Genomic DNA, 21177 nt, shown 5'->3' on the forward strand with positions numbered 1-21177 from the left:
CTATATAATCCATTAATGTTATACACGTTATACTGCCCTGTTCATATGAAGGTCTTAATAATTGTTTGAATTAAACTTTCAGAGAAGGTTAATTGCTATAGAAAAGAAATGAATGTGTTATTTAATAATTCTATCCATTACCAATTCAGATTTGCCATGGTGTAATAATTCTGAGACTAAAGCTATTTCATCTTGGATTTGAGGGAGATGTAGAGGGAGAAAGGAAGGATGAGCAAAAAGGGAGAAATAGACCATTATTATTTTGTGGAGGTTTAATTCTACTCCCATTTCTAAGGTTTTTTGTCTTCCAGTGTCCTCTTTTTGTTTTGTTTTCTCTCTTCTGTCTATTCTTTTCCCCAAAGTGAAGGAACACTTAGTCCATCTGGTTTGGTTGATGAAGCCATTCCTCTCCACCTGAGTTCCAAGAAGGTTACCTTATTTATGTAGGCTATCATATTAAAAGAGATGTGCTCTTTTGAGGGGGCTTGACTTAAGGCAAGGAACCAAATTACCTAATGTCCTTTGTATCCTTTGAGTCCTTAGGTCCCAGGTTCTCAACTTCCAAACTTCTCTTCCTAAATAAAGCCCTTTCCCTGTTCAATTGAGTTCCATTTTCCACTATTGGCTCCTATCTAAGAAACAAGAAGAAACCCCCACGAAGAGATTAAAGAAAAGTCATAGTTTCTAATGGGTTAAAACACCCATTCAGTTTCAAAGGTTACACTTCTAAGTTTGACTGTTAATGGGTCTCCTTAGATTGCCTTGCTGCTTCTCCCCCTCCCCCAATTTTTTGCAGCTGGAGGTGATATCTTTCTTATTTGCTCTCCTAGTACCTTATATTTTCCTAAGGAAGTTATGTCTAAGGTGCACTTTTGTGTAAAACATAAATCTGGGCATTGTACATTTTGTAGGGTTGTGCTAGCATCCTTACTAGATTATAAACTCTCTGAAGGTAAGACAGAGCCATAAATTGCCATGTGGAAACAAAGATTAGTGTCAGCTAAGAACCATGCATTTAGGATGCCTCTAATAAAATTTTGGGAATGAGCCGAATCTGCTTCTTTTGCAGTAGCATATGAAACCAAGAAATGTTGGATTGTCAAGAATCACTTTTGATGTATTTTCACTGAAAAATATTTTGAAACAAGGAAGGACAAAATTTATTTGTTAGAACTTTTCCACTTCAGGAGAAATTATGTTCTGTCTCCAGGGAGAATTTTAAACGAGGAAGGTGAATGTTTCTTTCTTCCCTTGAGCCTCCCCCCCACCCCAACCTTGCATTCTTTGGGGGTAGGAGAATGGTTTGAGTCTGAAGAACGTTCTTAACGTCTGCCCTTTAATTTATTTAGAAAAAAAGTAACCAACATTTCTCAATTGGGAGAGTAGTGTCTTCATCTTCCCTGGCACCACAGATTACAATACATTTATTGATGGCAGGTGCTTGTAGTGTATAATGGGAACAGGCGTAGAGAGGGGAAAATAAAGAACTTCTTAATTTTGGCAAGAACGGAATTTTCATCGACTTAACACTGTGGCGTTCACTCCCGCCCCTCCCCCCATCCAAGTGCCTACTGCCTTGCCCATCTCAGCGAGAATTGAAGTTCACTTGTTTTCTGCGGAGGATTTTGGAAAAAGTCCGGTTCCTCCTTCCCCAAGCCAATGAGAGAGAAGAGATAAGGGAGTGGGGGTAGGTTGGGAGGTGATTAGCGCTGATATTTTCTTCATCCTCTCGCTACCTTGCCCCCTCCCCACACCCAGAACCTTCAAGAGGAAGGAACCAGAAGTTTGGAGCACCTGTGACGATAGGCTCCTGGAGAAGGCGTGATTACTCCAAGTATTCCCTCATCTAAGGTGATATTGGAAAAACAAAACGAATGTAATTTTAGGAGGGAAGAGGATACCTTGAGAGGGATACAAATTGTTGAAACTTGTGAGGTAAAGAATTTGTAACTGGGGGTGGTGGTGGTGGTATAGAGGTTAAAACAAAATTATTAAAAATACATTTTATTGATTTTTCTAATCACATTTCATGTTTTCCATGTCCTATCTGTGTTCGAATACTGAAACGTCTTATAGAACTGTTACCAGGTGATACCAACGTTTAATCAAATTAATTTTCCTGGTAATTATCTAAATATTTCCCCCTTTTACAATTTTTCTTAAGACAAATGGAATAGTATTTTCTATTTACATCTTAGAATCTTTTAACTTTTTCTTTTTCCTTTTCTTACTTTTTCCTATGTATGAAAATTTCCTAAAAGGCAATGATTTGAACTAGTAAAATGTTTACTGTACATTTTACAGTACACACAGTACGGTACAGGTTTCAACTCTTGATTTCTCTATGAAGATTGCTATTTCAACAAATATAAATCTGATGCTTAAATGGGAAATTTAATCATGAGGTGCATGATTAGGAGACATTTTAAAATGGTTTCAGCAATGAAGAAACAGAAGGAAAGGATTGAGAATTGTGCCCTCACTTGGTACAGAAAAAGGTCAGGGAATTCCCTTAAGGCAGTTGAGAGAATTAGGAAGATACATCATTTCTTGGCTAATCCCTTGCCTTTTTTTCCTCTCCTTTTCCATTTTTCCAGATTCAGCTGCTGTGGACTTTTATTTTTCTTGGGAGGTATTACTTATACTTTACCCCAGTAAAATAAACTTGGGAATTACTTTAAATCACAGATTAAAGAAATATGTATGGCAAATAGTATTCTGTTAAAGCTTTAGTTTTAAAGAAGCATGTGGTTAGTTTTTAGAGTTTTTGGTTTTGTTCTGTTTTAGGAATATTACATTGAGTATGGGCAAAACCTGAAACTAATAAGAGTGTTAGCATTTCTAGGTAAGAGAACTGATGACCTATTATTGGGCCATTGGCTTTTTGATCCTGCCAATTTAAAAAACTATTTCTTCCAATCAGATACTGTGGAACAGACACTGCAAAGACTGTAAACTGCCTACTTTGTTCCATTTCATGTTTGAAAACAGTAATGCTCTCACCTCTAATGTATTACTCATCTCTAGTCAAATCTGAATATCTAACTAATTTTTCATTAACAGACCTGTGTAAAGACATGGAGAAATTGGAAAGCCCAGACAAAGAAATTGAGTCAGTTAAGGCTAAAATTGAAGAGAATCAGAAGAAGGTTTCAAAGTATGCTTTTAAATGTCAAAGTACTGTTGCTTCTTTCTTGTGGAATGACTCTCACTATGGAAAAAATAGTCCTGAAAATGATGGACTCCCAAAAGAGTATGATAAAGAAGAAGTAAGAAGCAACAACTATCAATCAGAGTCCAGAAAATATGTCAAAGACCACAGAAGTCCAGCAGCTGATCTTGAAAATGATCCTTTCCTCGATTATTCTGCAGGTTTGGTTAATACAGCTAAAGGAAAGCAGGATAAAATAGAGAAAAAGCTATTTTTGAATTCTACAAAGCCTGGACTTGAAAATTGGAAGGAGTACCCCAAGAAACAAAGAAGCTTTCTTGCTCCTATAAAACTTGAAATAAATCTAGAGTCTGATGATGATGATCTTATAATTGATGAAGCACCACTTGTTCCTGTTTCCAGGAAATCTAGAATAATTAAAAGGTACAAAATTTGCAATATGGATGATAACATTCATATTCCTCCACCAGAGGAGGGAAATCTTATAAATAGTGATACAGGCTTAACTTCTTTGATCAGAGAGGAAAGAGAATTACAGGAAGAAACAAACAACAAGAACCCAGAACAATTTGAAAAGCCCCATAAAACTGCAACAGTAATTCAAAATGCAGGTTTACAATGTATTAACCAAGGTTCCAAAATTGAAAATCTTATCAATCAAGACAAAATAAATGCATTTATTTCAAAAGAAAATACAGAGAAACAAGTCCCGTTTGAAATGTACAAAGCTGACTACCCAAAGGATGAAAATGTTTTGAAAAGAACCTATAATGGTCATAAGAAACCAGTGGAGTGCCACCATTCACTAAAGGTACCCCAAATATCTTACTCAGAAAGTTTTTCAAAGGGCAAAATTATGTCTATGAAAGACACACACAAGAAACCAGATGAAGATAAAGTTGAATATATACAAAGAAAAGTAAGCTATAAAAAAATGGAAAATGCATCTTTTGCCATATCTTATATTTCCAAACCATCATATTTAGTTGATTTGGTTTCTGGAAAGACAGATACCCTGAATTCTTATGACCATCTAAGTAATTATGATAAAAATGGAAAAATCAACTGTAACCTTGAAGAGAGCGAAGTAATTGTGATAACTTCTTCAGAATCTTCTGATTCAGATGACCCAGTGGAGGAATGTCTTCAAGTTTTCAATGAATTTACTGAAAGCACAACACAGAAGGAAGAGAATAATAAACAGGTAAATGTTTTTCCCCTCCCCTTCCTTTTTATTCCTTGCTCATTTTAAGCATGCATGAGACTTATTCTAATTGATAAGCTCAAGCTCAAATTTTTGATTAAGCCAGTAAACTCATTCTTGTGTCTTGTTCTTCTTTATAGATGAATAGATATAGACACTTTAAACTCAGAGATATGGAATTATCCCTGAAATTGTGAAGAGTTTTACATCTATATATGATTTCTGGTTGTGATGACCTCAAATTTATCTAGCTCTATTTGTGGTCACCCAGTTGTGAGGTCCTTGAAGGTCAGACCATAATATATATGAGCTTTAAAACTAACTTCATAACAATAGATTCATTTATAGAAGAAACTGGATGTCAATACATTGTCAGATTTAAGGACTAGAATTCTATAAATCTATAACAAGATCAGTTTTCTTTCTTAGGAAGATAGTTAATTACCTTCTCCTCCCCAACAATCTGAGCCCAAACATTAAAAAATGTTGATTTTTGTAGAGAATGATTTATCCTAATTACTGTTATTTTTGATAGTTTTTAGGAAAACACATGGAATCAAGTACAATGGATTTGAAAACTGTTTTAACTCCTGGGCCAAAGAAGAGAATTGCACATACTGCAAAACTCAATGTGAGATTTTTTTCTGAAAAAAAATTTTTTTAACTTTTTATATCTTGATTTATATTACAAGGAAGTACTTTAACATCTTATATAGTGTCATAGGTCTAAGATGCTTAATAAAATGCAGGGGGTTGCTAAGTAGTATAGTGGATTGAATATTGGACCTGGAATCAGAAAAATCTCAGTAAAAAGCCTATCTCAGAAGTCCTTACTAGCTGGATGCCTCTGGGTATATTACTTTATATGACTTTCACACCATTCCCCATCTGTAAAATAGGGATAACATGATCAACAATCACAGAGTTTTTGTGATGTTCAAATGAAAGCACATATATAAAACCATTCTGCAAACAATAATGCACATTGTAAAAGGCTATTGATTTTCCTTAAAGTTAAACTTTTTAGTAAAATGACGTTTTCATTTTTAAGTTAAAATGCATCAGCTTGTAAGTGAAAATAATAGTTTTTTTGTGTCTGGAGCAAAAAAGAGCTAGAAAAACAATGTAATTTCTGTTAAGTTAGAAATATAACTTTTCATAATAATGAACAAAACTTTATATTTTTATTCAGTGCTGGATAAAAGATTGTATGTAGAATACTTGTGTCAGAGAGAAAAGACTTTTCCTACTAAGCTAGGGTGTTTGTTTGACTAGATAATCTTTAAAAACCCAACAACTAGATCTTTGTTCGAGCAGAACAATTTTCTCAACAGTGAGATTCTCACAATCTGAAGCCAAGAAGTAAATGATAACCAATCAGAATTGAAAGATTTGTATTCTCAACCTCTCTTCAAGGACTTGTCTGCAACATAACTTCCTCTATCCTCAACCTTCAGTACTTCCTATCCTGTCTCACTCCCTATCAGTCTCTAAGGAAAATTCCCAGGAGAAATCACACACACACACACACACACACACTCACTCACTCTCTAAATATTCCACCATACCCATTCATTCCTCACCTAGATTATCTTGTGATTGTTAGGTGGGGTAATACCAGGGAAATAAAACATCTATGTTTCTCCTTTTGTTTTGGGTGAGTCAGAGAGAGCAGGATACTAGGGGTTGTGTGACTCATAACATCATAACCCTTAAAACCATCTCTTCCAGATTTCCCTTTTATTGTTAAGAGCATCATCATCATCCTTCAAGTAGAGTGTCATCTTTGATTCCTCACTTTCCATCCTTCCATGAGTCCAGTCTTCTTGCTTATTCTTACACATGAAAACAATGTCACCTTCTCTACTCACAAAGGTCTCCCCACTTCTACCTTTCCGTTATGTAGACATCAAAATGACTTTCCTAAAGGACAATACCTACAGCACTCCCCTACTCAAGCTCCTTTTTGATTCTAACATCAAATATTATTTAATCACAATCTTATCTCTTTATAATTTCTATTTCTGGTATGTTTCACAATTATGTAATTATTAGTGAGGGATATATATATATATATATATAATTTATAAATGCACAAATACTAGGGATGTGTGCTCAAACTTTTTCTTAATAAGGATGCTTATATCAACCAAGTTTTGAGAATACTGTTGCCTGGACAGCTAATGTTAATATTATTTTCCTTCAATTACAGGTAACCTCTTTCTAGAGCAAAGAGTTCTTTTTGTCTCCCTAAATCTTTCTGTCTTCATAAAAACTTTTAAGATAGAAGGGAAAGGGCTAGGCAAATGTATGTTAAATGACTTACACAGGGTCCTGAGAATTGAATTAGCTTTTGCTTTGTTCTTTTTGGTGTGTGTGTGTGTGTGTGTGTGTATGTGTGTGTGTGTGTGTGTGTGTGTGTGTAGTTTCTTTGCCTGCCACATTACAAAGCAAACTCATTGAATTTGGAGTCCACTAAAAAACAATTTTTCTTCATGTGAATTAGCTTTATAACTAGTGATAGATTTGTAGTTTCACTTCTCCTGTCTTATACTTCCAAAATGGATTTATCAACCCAAGTCTAAGTTTTTATGTCTATTAAATTGCATTATATTTGATTTAGTATTTTGTAATCACCCTTATAGCCCTCATTTGATCAAGAATTCTTCAGAGGGGGCAGCTGTATGGCTCAGTCAAATGACTTGGGTTCAAATGTGGCCTCAAACACTTCTTCTCTATGTGACCTTGGACAAGTCGTTTAACTCTAATTACCTAGCCCTTACCAATCTTCTTTCTTAGAACTGATACTAAAAAAGAAGATAAGGGTTTTATTTTTAATTTTTAATTTTTAAAACCCTTACCTTCTGTCTTATTGGTTCTAAGGCAGAAGAATGAAAATCCCAGATAAGGGTTTTTGTTTTTTGTTTTGTTTTAAAAAAAGAACTTGTGGGAGGCCTAGAGACAGGAGGTCCCGGGTTCAAATTTGAGCTCAGACACTTCCCAGCTATGTGACCCAGGGCAAGTTACTTAACCCCCATTGCCTAGCACTTACCACTCTTCTGCCTTGGAACCAATGCACACTATTGACTCCAAGACAGAAGGTAAGGGTTTAATTTAAAAACAAACAAATAAATAAGAGAGAGGAAAAAAAGAACTTGTCTTAGATATAACTTTGAAAGATATGTTGTCTTCTAATATTTTAATTATGTGACCACTAATATTCTGACCACCTGCTCATTTTAAGGTTATTCTGCCTCAATTATTGTTTATGCTTCTGCATAAGCTGGAGGGTAGAGGGGCATTCCTCAACCCTTCTCATTTCCTTTTTTAGGAGGAAAACCAGCCAGTATTTTGAGTATAGATAGCAATCACTTGGCTGTAGCAGAAATGTAGGCATCACACTCTCTTACTTAGGTCATGAAACTTTACCTGCTCTTCGTACTTAGCAGAAGTGAGATCCTTCACCCTTTGTTGCTAGTAGTACTTCTGGCTTATGGAGAGTCTTTTTTAAAAAATTTATTTATTTAATTAATTAATTTAGAATATTTTTCCATGGTTACATGATTCATGTTCTTTCCCTCCTCTCCTTCCTTCCCCCTCCTGTAGCCAACAAGCAATTCCACTGGGTTTTACATGTATCATTGATCAAGACCTATTTCCATATTATTAATACTTACAATAGAGTGATTATTTGGAATCTACATCCCCAATCATATCCCCATCAAACCATGTGATCAAGCAAATGTTTTTCTTCTGCATTTCTACTCCCACAGTTCTTTCTCTTAGGTCTCTCAGAATTGTCCTGGATTGCTGCTAGTAGAGAAGTAAATTACATTCAATTGTGCCACAGTGTATCAGTCTCTGGGTACAATGTTCTCCTGGTTCTACTCCTCTCACTCTGCATCCATTCCTGGATGTTGTTCCAGTTCCCATGGAATTCCTCCACTTTATTATTCCTTTGGGCACAATAGTATTCTATCACCAACATATACCATAATTGGTTCATCCATTCCCCAATTGAAGGGCATCCCCTCATTTTCCAATTTTTTGCCACCACAAACCCTTATTATCTCTTTGGGGTACAAACCCAGCAGTGCTATGGCTGGATCAATGGGCAGGCAGTCTTTTAAAGACCTTTGCACACAGTTCAAAATTGCCTTTCAGAATGGTTGGATCAGTTCACAGTTCGACTAGCAATGCATTAATGTCCCAATTTTGCCACATCCCTTCTTATGGAGGTTCTTAACTCTGGAGTTCTCACTCTGCTCATTTTCTCACTTTCTTAGCACCTTGATGGACATACTCAATTTCCTTTCTCTTGTCTTACTAATTTCTTGCCATATTCCAAAGTCCTCACTCTCCAGGACTCTAGCCCTTTGGAAACTATACCTATGTTCTTTTGTTGTACTAAGCTCTTATTCTCTTACCAACCACCTTCTCAAAGCAAGTCTGTTTACTTTTCTATGACTTTTTAGCATTCAATTTTTCTCTTGTTCCCCTTTCCCCCAAATCCAATTTTTTGGCCGCCTTTACAATTTCAAAACCTTTCACATTCTCTCTCACAATTCCTTCTTTTTTTATGTCAAGTCATTCACCCACATGGCCTTAAAGTAAAATCCAGTGAAGGATTTTAGGGTCCCTACTTCTTCTCCAACTTGTTAGTTTGAAATTATTTACCCTCTGACCTCTCAATAAATAACAACGATGATAACAAGAATAGTTCCCCTTCTTATCATGCCTTAACGTATACAACATGTTTTCCTTATAACAATTGTGCTGCTTCTCATGGCTCCAGTTTTAGTTGTAAAAAATCTCCCTAATAAACTGTTAGCACCTTGAGGATAAAGACCATTTTTTATTAATCTTTATACCTCTATTCAGCAATTAAAACAAATGACTTGTACGTAGGTATTTGGTAATGTTTGAGTTGTTGAATCTGTGTCTACTTCTGATATAGGTACCGGCCACCAAAAGAATCATCAATCCATTCCAAGGAAGAAATCTTCATGTACAGCAACAAGCAATGCAGATAACAACCACTACCAAAAGAGGGAAAGCATTTGTTGCTGCTACATCTAAACAGAAGAAACATCCTGTTGCATATGGATCTTCTCAGCACCCAAGTACAGGTATAATGAGTTTGTATTTTTTGTTTAAGAAATGGGATGTTATTTTTTTTGTAAACACGACAGATAGAAACCATCTTAACAGCCAAATGTTGCCTTTCATACTTTTGCATCAATGTTCTTTTTTTAAAGTTTAATATGCTTAAATTTAGATATTTACTTCATCTAAATGCAGTTTAGCCTTTAAATGAAAAGTGAGAGATAAATACTAGTTTGTTTAATTTTTATTCTATTTTGGGGTTTATGGGCTTTGAGATATAAAGTAATATTTTTAAAACCTATCTGAATTCTTTGTTTTTTATTTTATTTTATTTTAAACCTTTACTTTCTTACTTGGAATCAATACTATGTATTGGTCCCGAGGCAGAAGAATGGTAAGGGCTAGGTAATAGTGGTCAAGTGACTTGCCCAGGGTCACACAGCCAGGAAGTGTCTGAGACCAGATTTGAACCTAGCACCTCTCATCTCTGGGCCTGACTTTTAATCCACTGAGCCACTCAGCTGCCCCCTTTTTGTCTTTTTAAATTAGATTTTTACAGATATTTTTGGATTGCCTAGATTTTTTCCATTTCTCTTCTTTTCTCTCCTAAAGAACCATTCTTTAGAAAACAGACTTTTTAAAAAAAGAGTAAAAAAAATAGCAAAACTGATAAATATGTTGAAAAACCCTGACTAACATCATATATAATACCATGGAAACTTCCACAAAGGAGTAACAGGAGGTATCTTCCCATGCCTCCTCTGTAATAAGATTCTCTACCTTTTAGGGTTGTTTTAATGTTTATATTAGGTAATACTTTTTTTAAATGCTTAGCAGAGTGACTGCATAAGGCAGGCATTTAATAATGCTTCTTCCCTCCTTCCTGTTTCCCTTTGGGACCAAGTTCTTTAATATTTTGCAACATTTATTGTCTATTGCTTTGTTTACATTTGTCATAGTGGTCTATGATTTTCATGGTTCAATTTGCTTCACTTTGCATTAGTTCATGTAAGTCTCATATTTGCCATTTCTTACATCACAGTAATATTCTATTATGTTTATTGTTTAGCCATTTTGCAATTGATGGGTACCTACTTGGTTTTTAGTTCTTTGCAAACACAAAAAGTTCTGTTATAAACATATTGGCATATATTGAGCCTTTTTTTCTCCAGTAACTTCCTTGGGGAGGGGTATATGTACTCATACTAGAATCTTTGGATATAAATGTTTTGGCTGCTTATACTTGCATAATTCTAAATTATTTCTAGAGGGCAGTTCTAATTCACAGGTCCATCTACAGTTCATTAGTGTGCCTGTCTTTTCACAAGTTCTCTTATGTTGACTGTTCTCATCTTTTGTCATTTGGTTAATTTGCTAAGGGCAAACTGAAGCCTCAGAATTGTTTTCATTTGACACTCACTTTATTAGTGATTAGAGGTATTCATTCTTATGGTAGTTAATAGCTTGCCTTTCTTTTAAGAACTGTTTATTCATATCCCTTGATACTTGCATGCTTTTTTAAACATTTACTTAAAAAAAAGAAATAATCATTTTGCTTCAAATACTATAAATTTGCTGCTTCAGCAAACATTAATAATCCATGTGATCTCTAATCTTATGAGAGAGAAAAGGCACAGCCAGGCATCTGAACTTTGTTGAAAAGTAAAAAAAAGAAAATTTCAAAATATTTTATGCATTTTTTCATTATGTATTTTTTGTTTTAGGTTCTCATAACTGGTCAGAACCTTCACCAGCTGTGGCAGATAGTACTCATTTTAATGAGTTCCTTTCAGAAGAAACCTTTTTAACAATACCATCTAGACCAACTCTTCCTGCAAAAAATATTATTCCTTTGTCTGCTAAGGTACTGTAAAGTCAACATACCAGAATATTGACGCTTATTTCTATAATGTGCTATCTGTGTTTACTACTTATGTGGAAATAGTAATGTTTAGAAATTAAATGTAGTTAAAAATTATACTTAAGCACTTCAAAGATCACAGTGCAATGAACTTGTGCTTCTTGTAGTGTGAGTATATGTAAATATACACTCATGCTTGTGCATACATAGACACACACATATATATATATATATACAGCTTTTTATATCATTTTCATTTCCAAATGTAACCTTCTGCCTTGTCTAGTCAGCTATCCCTTGTAGAAATAGTGAAGAAAACAATTCAGCAAAACATCTGACCCAACCTCCAAGTTTAATAGAATAATTATGTTCCCTATCTGTAATATGCCATCTCTTCAAAGAAGGGAGAAAGATGCATTTCTCTTGTCTTCTCAGAGGTCAAGCCTGAGCATAAATTTCATTACAAGATACAAAATCTGTTGAGCATGACCCTAAGCAATATTATTTATCTTAGACATAGAAATATTATTAGATTTTTTCACTGAGTCCCAAAATTTGTAAAAAGCCAATTTGCAGTTCTTTTTTCCCCTTGTTCTGTCAATTAGGGGCTCTAAGAACTTTGATGGAACTTAGCCTTCAAACAGTATTTTTTGACAGTTTATATTTTGTATTTTTATCCCTAATTGGTAAATAATGATGAGTATAATGTTACAGCCAATGCCTGCATTTTGTGTAAATTTCTTTCTGCCAGTGGCTATTGCTTCTTTTTCTCTGATAGAACAGTAGTTTTTTGAGCATTCCATAGCAGAGAATTGTTCATGAAAAAGGAAGATTTATCATTCTGAACTTCTTTCAGCGTCGCAAGAGGAAAAGCCTGCTGAAATTTCAATATATCTGTGTTCAGTCCCTTAGTGGGAGGCTTAAGAGCTTGTTCTTCAATAAATGAAATAGATGAACTTATTCCAGAATACCTCCAATCTGTTATGGATGTAGAAAAGCAAAACTAAACAAACCGAGTTACTTGATGTTTGATGTTCATTACCTTAAAGTTAGGTTCTTCAAATTTAGGAAGGATGCAGAATTTGATAAAACACACTTATTTTCAGTATTCAAACAATGTGAAAGATAAAAAACTATATTATAGATAAATTTATTGGTTGTTAGCATAGGAATAGATCTGTGGAAGGATTTTTTCTTTTTGTAATTACTTTTTCATTTTTATATGAACTTTGCAAACATTATTTCTTCTTTTATTTTTTTAAAATCCCTTACCTTCTGTCTTAGAATCAATCTGTGTATTTGTTCCAAGGCAAAAGAGCAGTAAGGACAAGGCAATGGGAGTTAAGTGACTTGCCCAGGGTCACACAGCTAGGAAGTATCTGAGGCCAGATTTGAAATAAGGACCTCCTGGCTCTCAATTCACTGAGCCACCCAGCTGTCCCCCATTATTATTTCATAAGTCCGTATGTGATTTCCTTAGCACAGTAAGTTAGTTCTTCATTATCTATGTTTTAGTGAAATATAACCGACAAACTTCTCATTCTTGTTAAGCTTCTGTTGCAATTTGTTTCCCTATATGACTTTAGTTTGTTTTAGTTAAGATGAAATTTTGAAAATCATTCTAAACAAGATTATTTTGGAAGGCAATTTCATAATATTTGAGATATAAATGACTTCCAGAATATCTATCCCAAGGCCTCCATTTGTATGGATAATTGAAAATTGATAGTATGTGCATATATTGTATTTATTTTACCTTAAATGAAATTCATTATAATAAAGTTTTCATATTGTGGTGTGACTTATGTTGAGGAACAGCAGGAATTCTTGAGTAATGCTTAGTCCAAGGTATTTTAACTTCTTAAGGGATGATGTTAGAAGTATTAATGAGAAATTTAAATTTTTTCTTCTCTGCCACGGATATTTTAAAAGCCAACAAAAAATAAGGCATTTAAGCGCAAAAGGAAACCAATGACATGGGAATATACAGCCAAAGTGCCTAATGAAATGAGAGAACGCTATGTGAGCTTCTTTATTGAAGAGTATTTGAAAATTTGTAAAACTACAGATGAGGCTTTTCATAAGGTTAGTACTGAAGTCTGTAATTATTTTTGAAGTTTTTTAAATCTCATACTTTGTAAGATATGCAAGGAAATTAACATAAATCTGAATAAATGCAGTACAGGAATGTATTATGAACCATCTTTGAGCCACACTTTTTCCTGGAAGACTTTGTTTAGTGAATTTGTAAGCTTCTTAATGTCTGGAAACTTAAATCAAGAAGACTAAAAAGAGACCATTAGAGATAGCAGTTATAAGATTCTTCATGACCTTGGAGTGGGAAGTTGCAGTGAAATGGGAAGGTCGGAGTCTAGATTTCAAGGGAATTTGAAGCTAGTGAGGTGAGTCAATGAATGTAGAATTATCTTTCTAGGAGCTGAGCATGAAAAGGAAAGGATATTATATAGGAGAGTGGCCTAAGGGCAAGGCAGGGTCTGTGGAATTTTTTTGTTTTATTTTTAAATTTTTTATGGAAACTTTTCAAACATTATGATTATTTCATTATATAAAGGAAAACAAAAGATTGGGTGTGAAACACTGAATTTTAATAGTAGAGAAAGACCCAGTTGATAAAGACTAAAGTCTTTATCTTTAGGGAGAGTAAAAAACTGATCAAGGGAACAAGTTAGAGAAGTTGAGATAGAATGAGATAAAGAACTTGCTAATTTGGGAATATAATTTGGGGGTTTGGTTTCAAAAGATTACTCTTTTACAAAAAAAATTAATAATATAGAAATAGGTTTTGAGTGATAATTTATACACACACACATACATATTATGTGTCTGTGTAGGTATGTGTGTGTTTAACCCAGTGGAATTGCTCATCAACTCTAGGAGGAGGGAAGAGGGGAGGGAGACAACATGAATCATGTAACCATGGGGAAATTTTTCTTAAAATTTTTAAAAAGAATTAGATAAAAAGGGAGAGGGATAAGTCCTAGAACACAGAAAATTCTTACCTTCACCAGAGATTGAGTAAAGATAGGGTTATGAAGAAGAGGAAAATTGATTTATGGGATTGTAAAGAGAAGCTAATGATGAATGACCTCTATTTTGTCAGTAAAAAAAGGAGCTAGTCTTCTGCTGAGAGGGAAGGGAAGGAGGTGTTGTTGGAGGTCTGAGGGCAGAAAGTATGGAATCACTAATAATAGCTGGGGACCCTGGTAAATGTTTATTAACTGTTTCCTAAAATATATCTCTCTTAATCTGCATTATTAATATTTTCTCCATTAATTTATTTTTCTCTTCACTTTTATCATATTTTACAGATATATTTAAATATAATTTTTAATAATTATTTTCTGACATTTTGTAGTTTATATTTTCTCCCTCCCTCTTGTTCCTTGCCCTTCCCCAAGATGACAAACTATATGACATAGTCTCCATTAGTTCCTTCAGTAGAGGGGGATAGCCGTTTTTCATCACGATTCCCTTAAAATTGTCTTATATTCTTGCATTGCTGATATTTTTTTTAGTTTTTATTTGATTTTTAAAAAGTGTTTTCACTGAGCTGGACATACACAAATCATTCTTCAAACAGTATTTCTGTAACAGTACATACTTGGTTCACCTTGTTTCACTTTCCATAATTTTATGCAGGCATTTCCATTCTTAAAAGTCTAAAGAATCAATAAAATAATAAACCAAAATAAGTTGGCTGGCCAATTAAATTTGGGTAACATAAATTTGTGGAGAGGAAAGAATTGTTTTTTTTGAGATAAAAATGGGAATTGTTAAAAAATTCTTTAGAAATGTAACTTTTCCTGGTAAAATTTCTAAGTATTTCTTTTTTTTTAATTAAAAAAAAATCAGGTGACTCAAACATCTTTTATACCTCTATTTTCTCAAAACCAACCAAAAATAATATATTTTATTTTGTTTTCCTGTGTCTTGGGCTTTCCAGAAATATTTCTACTATGATTATGCTTATTGCTTGCTTTTGGATCACATTCTTTTTCTCCTTACAGAGTTTTTGAATTTTTTGAGGGAGAGGAGATTGGACCATGGAGTCTGAATACTTAAAATTGGTTCAAAATTGGTGGAAGCTTCTTCTGAGTGCAAAGATGCCTTTTTTTTTCTATTTTCAAATAAACCATGTCATGAAAGAAAACACAAAAAAAAGTGAAAAAAAGGATACTTTAATCTACATTCAGAGTTCATGAATTTTCATTTTAGGTTCTTTGGAGTTGGCTTGGATATTGATCAGAGTAGCTAAGTCTATTACAGCTAATCATCCTTATGATATTACTCTTAGTATATACAATATTCTCAACCTCTTCTCACTTCACATTACATAATTTCATATCTTCCATGTTTTTCTGAAGCCATCCTATTCATCTTTCCTTAAAAGACAGTAATATTTTATCACAATCATGTACCATATGATCAGCCATTCACCAAATGATGAGGAGCATCCCTTCAGCTTTACCAAAAAAAACAAAAAACAAAAAAAACAAAAAAAACCCCTGCTATAAGTATTTTTATATAAATAGACCCTTTTGATTTCTTTGGAATAGAGGCTTTGCAGTGATAGTGATGATTCAGAGGGCCACAGTTTTATGTGTCTTTGGCATAGTTCCAAGTTCTCCACAATAGTTGGACTTCTTCACAACTCCACCACTAGTTCACAACGCCATCAGCAATACATTAGTTTTCCAATTTTTCTAGATCCATTCTAGCATTTCTTATTTTTCTTTTCTGTCATGTTAGCCAATCTGATAGGTGTGAGATCATACTCAGTTATTTTAACTCTGCACTTCTCTAAGTAGTACTTTAGAGTATTTTTTCATGTGATTATTCGCTGCTTTGATTTCCTAAAACTGCTTATCAACTGGGGATGGGTCTTATTTTTTAAAATTTGACTTAGTTTCCTATATATTTGACAAAATAAGGCCTTTATCAGAGAAAATTCCTATAATGTGTTTCCAATTTCCTGTTTTCTTGGTAATTTTTGCATAGATGTTTTTTATTTTGCAAACTTTATATATTAATATTTGTGGAAATTTTCAGGCACATTCTCTATGTCCAAAAGTTGTCCTGTTTTTGAGAGTAGCTGTCTTTGAGGCCCTGCAGGAATTTTAAAGACTGTTTGTGATACTTCACAGGTAGAAGGGCAACACAAAACAATTTGTAAAACTATAAAGATATCTTTATTTAATACACTGAAATGTATGCTAATCACTAAATCATGTTTATGATTGGTGCTTCATGGGTAGTCTATTTCATTTTAATAGCAATTTGTTTTATAATCTAGGCCCTGATAGAAGAAAAGGCCATTTATAAACGCTCTAGCATCAAAAACATATATTTGAACATAGCAGTAAATGCTTTAAAGAAACTAAGAGATCAAGGTAATGTATCTTCAAATAATCAAAGGGGAAGGGGAAGAAGTATCTCTAATCTAATTATATATTATTGTTATGCTCTCAATGGAAAAAAGTGAAGTTCTGAATTTTAATTGCATTTATTCATTTGCTTTATTTTGACATTGTTAGCATGAGCCAAGTGGTTGGGTCATTAGAGATATGTCCACAAGGCTGCAGTTTCTGCAAAAGTATCTTAGATCAAGTTTGACACTGAGAAAATGTTTAACATTAATTCTAGGAAGTATGTAGATAATATAATATTTAAATTGAGTCTGAACAGCTGTATTAACATTTATAAGGTCTATTCACAAATGTTTCTTGGAAAAAGTACATTTAAATGATAACCCAAGAGAAAATTTGGCATGTTCTACAACTAAATGTTTGTCTCCTTTAATGATACCTTGCCAAAAGCATAGGGAATTAAATTGAGTAAAATAGATTTCAAACTGTGGTAATTAGTTAATTTACAAGGGTATAAATGTTATTACCTTTATAAATAAAAGTATATTCTTATATTTCATAAATATTAATCTTTTAAAATCATTATGATAAATATATTCACAATTCATCTATTATTGAAGATATGAAGTTCAGACTCTTAATTGTTATGAACCCTTATAATGATTAAATTTGACACTGAATTAACAGTAGGTTATCTATAGGAGGGTAAAGTTTTATTGGGTTTCATTTGTATCCCTTTAATGAGAATGTTTAAGTCTGGATGGCTACATTGTAAGAGCAGAAAGTACTTTTTTAAAAAAGAAATGTATGTTGCTTACATTAAGTTGCAATGTTTCCTGTGTTGTATAGTTGATAAAATGGCGTCTAATAAAATTCCTTCAGATTTGTCTTGTCCTGAAAGTCTGACAGAATATAGAAAACAAGAAGAAAAAAAAGGTAAAAGGATAGTGCCATTTTATTTCTTGGATATAAAAATGGGCATTTCGTTAAGTTGTTTTAAATTTGCTTAAACTTGATATTTGTCAGAATGATCCTACTCTAGTTCTGTGTTGGTGAACTTGTGACATGTGTGCCAGAGTGGGCTGCTTCCTTCTCCCTTTCCACTGCTCCTGAAGGCATTTTTCACATCACTCACTCCTCTGCCCAGCAGCCCAGTGGAAGCGCTTCCTCCATCCCTTGTCTGGGGTTATGGGACAGCTCACATGTGGCATGAGAATGAAGTTTGGGCACTTGGTCTCTAAAAGGTTCAACATCACTGCTCTAGCTTTTGGGTGATCAAGTCTGGCTCTGAGTGAATGTGCTAGTTTTAACCTCCCTTCTTTAGATCAGGGGTCAGCTTGAATAAGGAAAAGTAGTGATTGATTTTTTTTTGTCATTAATAACCCAAAGTAACTTTTTGGTAGATTCTTATTTAACTTTATGATTCAGGAATCAGCCTCCCTTTGACAAAATAACAAGTTATCTCCTTTTGATTTTGTTTTTTTTTATTAGCTCTTACAGGGGTGATTCTCTACAGACATCTTAAAAAGTATCTTCTGACTGAGGATCAATTAAATGAAAACAACTATCCCCAACCAAATCCTGAGAAGCCTGGCTGTGCTGTATTAAAGAATGGAATAACAAAAAGTGTTATGATGGATGGTAAGGAAGGAAATAAAGGGAAAAAAACTGAGTGATGGTGTTCTCTTAATTTTTCAGTCAGTCAGTAAGATTTTATTAATTATCTCCCATACACAAGACACCATGTAAGACACTGGGAATAATATAAAGACCAAAATGAAAGAGATCCTGTCCTCAAGGATTTCATTTTCTGCCTCAAATTTTAATTAATTAATTATTTATTTAATTATTTATTTATATATATATGAATTATATATAATTATAATATAATTAATTATAAAAATAAAATAAATATTAATGTGTATACTCAGTATTCAGTTGTGATCCTCTTGAAACTACTTATTAAAAATACATATACATATTTGTATATGTATATAATATAGACCAAATAAAGGGCTTTTAAAAATTATTCTCTTTAACCGCAAAATTGCAAAGTTCCAGTAGTATATGTTTGTGATCAACCTGAAGGACTTTTTATATTTTCTTAGAATTCATTATGTAGCTTGTTATTACTTATCATCTGATATCAATTTGAAGATAAATAAGATTTTACAAATCATCCTTACTCCTGTGGCTTATGAAGTTATAATTAGGTTTTAAAATGTTCTGTATTTATTTTCAGGAAATAGAAAATTAATCTAAGTCTCTTTTAATATTTAAGCATAAATATTAAATATATAGGTTATATAACTATTATACAATACTAATACAAACTCATAGTTATTATAATAGCATATTATCTTATCTCAATTACTATATCAATATCAAATAAATTAAATGCATTATATGTGTAATAAAATTAAAATTTAACATAAATTAATATTATAGCTCTTCAATATAGCCATAAAGTAATATGGTTGATTTTCTTAACAAATGATATTTAAACTTCTTAAATTTACCACTGTGGGAAGCTATAAATTTTTGCCTATGCTCCAAGTACTTTTTTTTGTTTTTTTTTTTTTGAGAAGTTATTTTTGAAGAAGAGAAACTCTACAATTCTTGAAGAATTGTTTGTAGCTCTGCAGCATATTCTTTTGAATTTATTCAGCATTCACCAATGTTTTTCCTTTATGGTATATTTCTTTTTTGGTAACATGTACTACCCATTTAAAGCCAAGTTTTGTGAAAGAGATGGCTGTTCAAATTAAATAATTCTATCTTTAGTCAAGGAAGACATGGTTATAGAGTATTGAGAACAATTTTTCTTTTAAGAAATAAATTGAGAGGGGCAGCTGGGTGGCTCAGTGGATTGCTAGCCAGGCTTAGAGACAGGAGGTCCTAGGTTCAAATCTGGCCTCAGACACTTCCTAGCCATGTGACCCTGGGCAAGTCACTTGACCCCCATTGCCTAACCCTTACTGTTCTTCTGCCTTGGAACCAATATACAATATTGATTCCAAGATGGAAGGTAAGGGTTTTAATTTAATTTTTAAATTTAAAAAAAAAAGAATTAAATTGAGGGTATCTGTTTGGCTCAGTGAATTGAGAACAAGGCCTAAAGATGGGAAGTCCTAGGTTCAAATCTGGCTTCAGACACTTCTTAGCTGTGTGATCCTGGGCAAGTCACTTAACCCCCCACTGCCTAGCCCTTACTGCTCTTCTGCCTTGGAACCAATACACAGAATTGATTCTAAGGAAGAAGGTAAGGGTTTAAAAAAGATAAAGAATTAAATTGGTTCTGAAGACAATTCCCCAAAACTGTTTTGGGTAATGACAGTGTGATTGAAAGAAGTTTGTAACCTACTAAACTGAATTAATTTTAAAAGAAATAACACTCATTGGTAGGCATGAATTTTAGTATGCATGGCTTTTTTAAGTCATCTAACTTTATAGTCCCATTTATATATGTTGTAACATTTTAGGGAGAAAAAAACCTATTGGAAAATTAGAAATAGTAATATCTAAAGATTCTTTCCCATGCTTCCACATAGTACTTTCTATTGGAAGTAAGAAAAGTTTCTTCTTGGCCACGAGTACTTCTATTTCATATTTTGTCTCAGGTTTGAGGAAGATTTGTTGTCGATGTGGGAAAATATACCATGTAACTCCTGAAGGCAAATACACAAGTTTAGAAGAATGCAACTACCATTTTGGCACAGTGGTAAGACACAAAGGCAAGTATTCTTTTATTTCTTTAGTATTTCTGTTAAGATCAGTGGTCCCATGTTCTACACAATGGAGCTAAATATTTTTGCCTTGAATCAATTTTCTTATGATATGAAGAGTTTGCACTTATACTGGACTTTAAGTTTTTCAAATTGCTTCCTTTAAAACCATACAGAGATAAATCATGTAGTAAGCCTTATTGTCTTTCTCATTTAATAGACAAGAGAGTGAACCAATAAATGTCAGAGATAGGACTTAAACCAAATCTTGCTTTTCCCATATACTCCACTACCTACTTTATAAGGATGTCCTCTTTGATCAATGATGTTGAAGCCCAGTGTAAGTAATCTTGCATTTTCTTGCCTCTATTATACTGTTGTCTTCCCCAATAAACATTTATTGAGAAACCTACTGCATGTATATATACCATTGCTTGGTTCCAAAAAGAACTTGGGGGAAATAGTGAATTTATACTCACTATCATTGAGGAACTTAAAATTAACTGAAACATTAAATAATTCCAAAGGAATACATAAACATTTTTGATAATGAAATTGATGTTGTTGAGTCATTCAGTCATATCTGACTTTGTGGTCATAGCACACCAGACCTTTTTATCATTGTCTCCCAAACTTTGTTCAAGTTCATATTCATTGCTTCCATGACTATCCATCTCATTCTCTGTTGTCCCCTTCTGCTTTTTTTTGCCTTCAATCTTTCC

At 33.4% G+C, this 21177-nt stretch overlaps 1 protein-coding gene across 3 annotated transcripts in view; it reads left to right on the forward strand.

The window, feature by feature from the left end:
• The first annotated feature begins 3067 nt into the window (after positions 1-3067).
• The window catches only part of LOC100023289 (RNA exonuclease 1 homolog), a 38354-nt gene continuing 20244 nt past the window's right edge, over positions 3068-21177 (forward strand). The window contains exons 1-9 of one of the 3 annotated variants that reach the window (XM_007498094.3): positions 3068-4376; positions 4912-5007; positions 9334-9505; positions 11207-11346; positions 13276-13428; positions 16658-16754; positions 17580-17666; positions 18222-18371; positions 20351-20464. In XM_007498094.3, coding sequence (XP_007498156.2) covers positions 3078-4376; positions 4912-5007; positions 9334-9505; positions 11207-11346; positions 13276-13428; positions 16658-16754; positions 17580-17666; positions 18222-18371; positions 20351-20464 — 2308 coding nt within the window. In that variant the 5' untranslated portion in view covers positions 3068-3077. The remainder of the gene's footprint in view (positions 4377-4911; positions 5008-9333; positions 9506-11206; positions 11347-13275; positions 13429-16657; positions 16755-17579; positions 17667-18221; positions 18372-20350; positions 20465-21177) is intronic. The other 2 variants (XM_007498095.3, XM_056806642.1) reach the window with 2 other exon arrangements.

Source organism: Monodelphis domestica, chromosome 7, assembly GCF_027887165.1.
Source record: "Monodelphis domestica isolate mMonDom1 chromosome 7, mMonDom1.pri, whole genome shotgun sequence".
NCBI lineage: Eukaryota > Metazoa > Chordata > Mammalia > Didelphimorphia > Didelphidae > Monodelphis > Monodelphis domestica.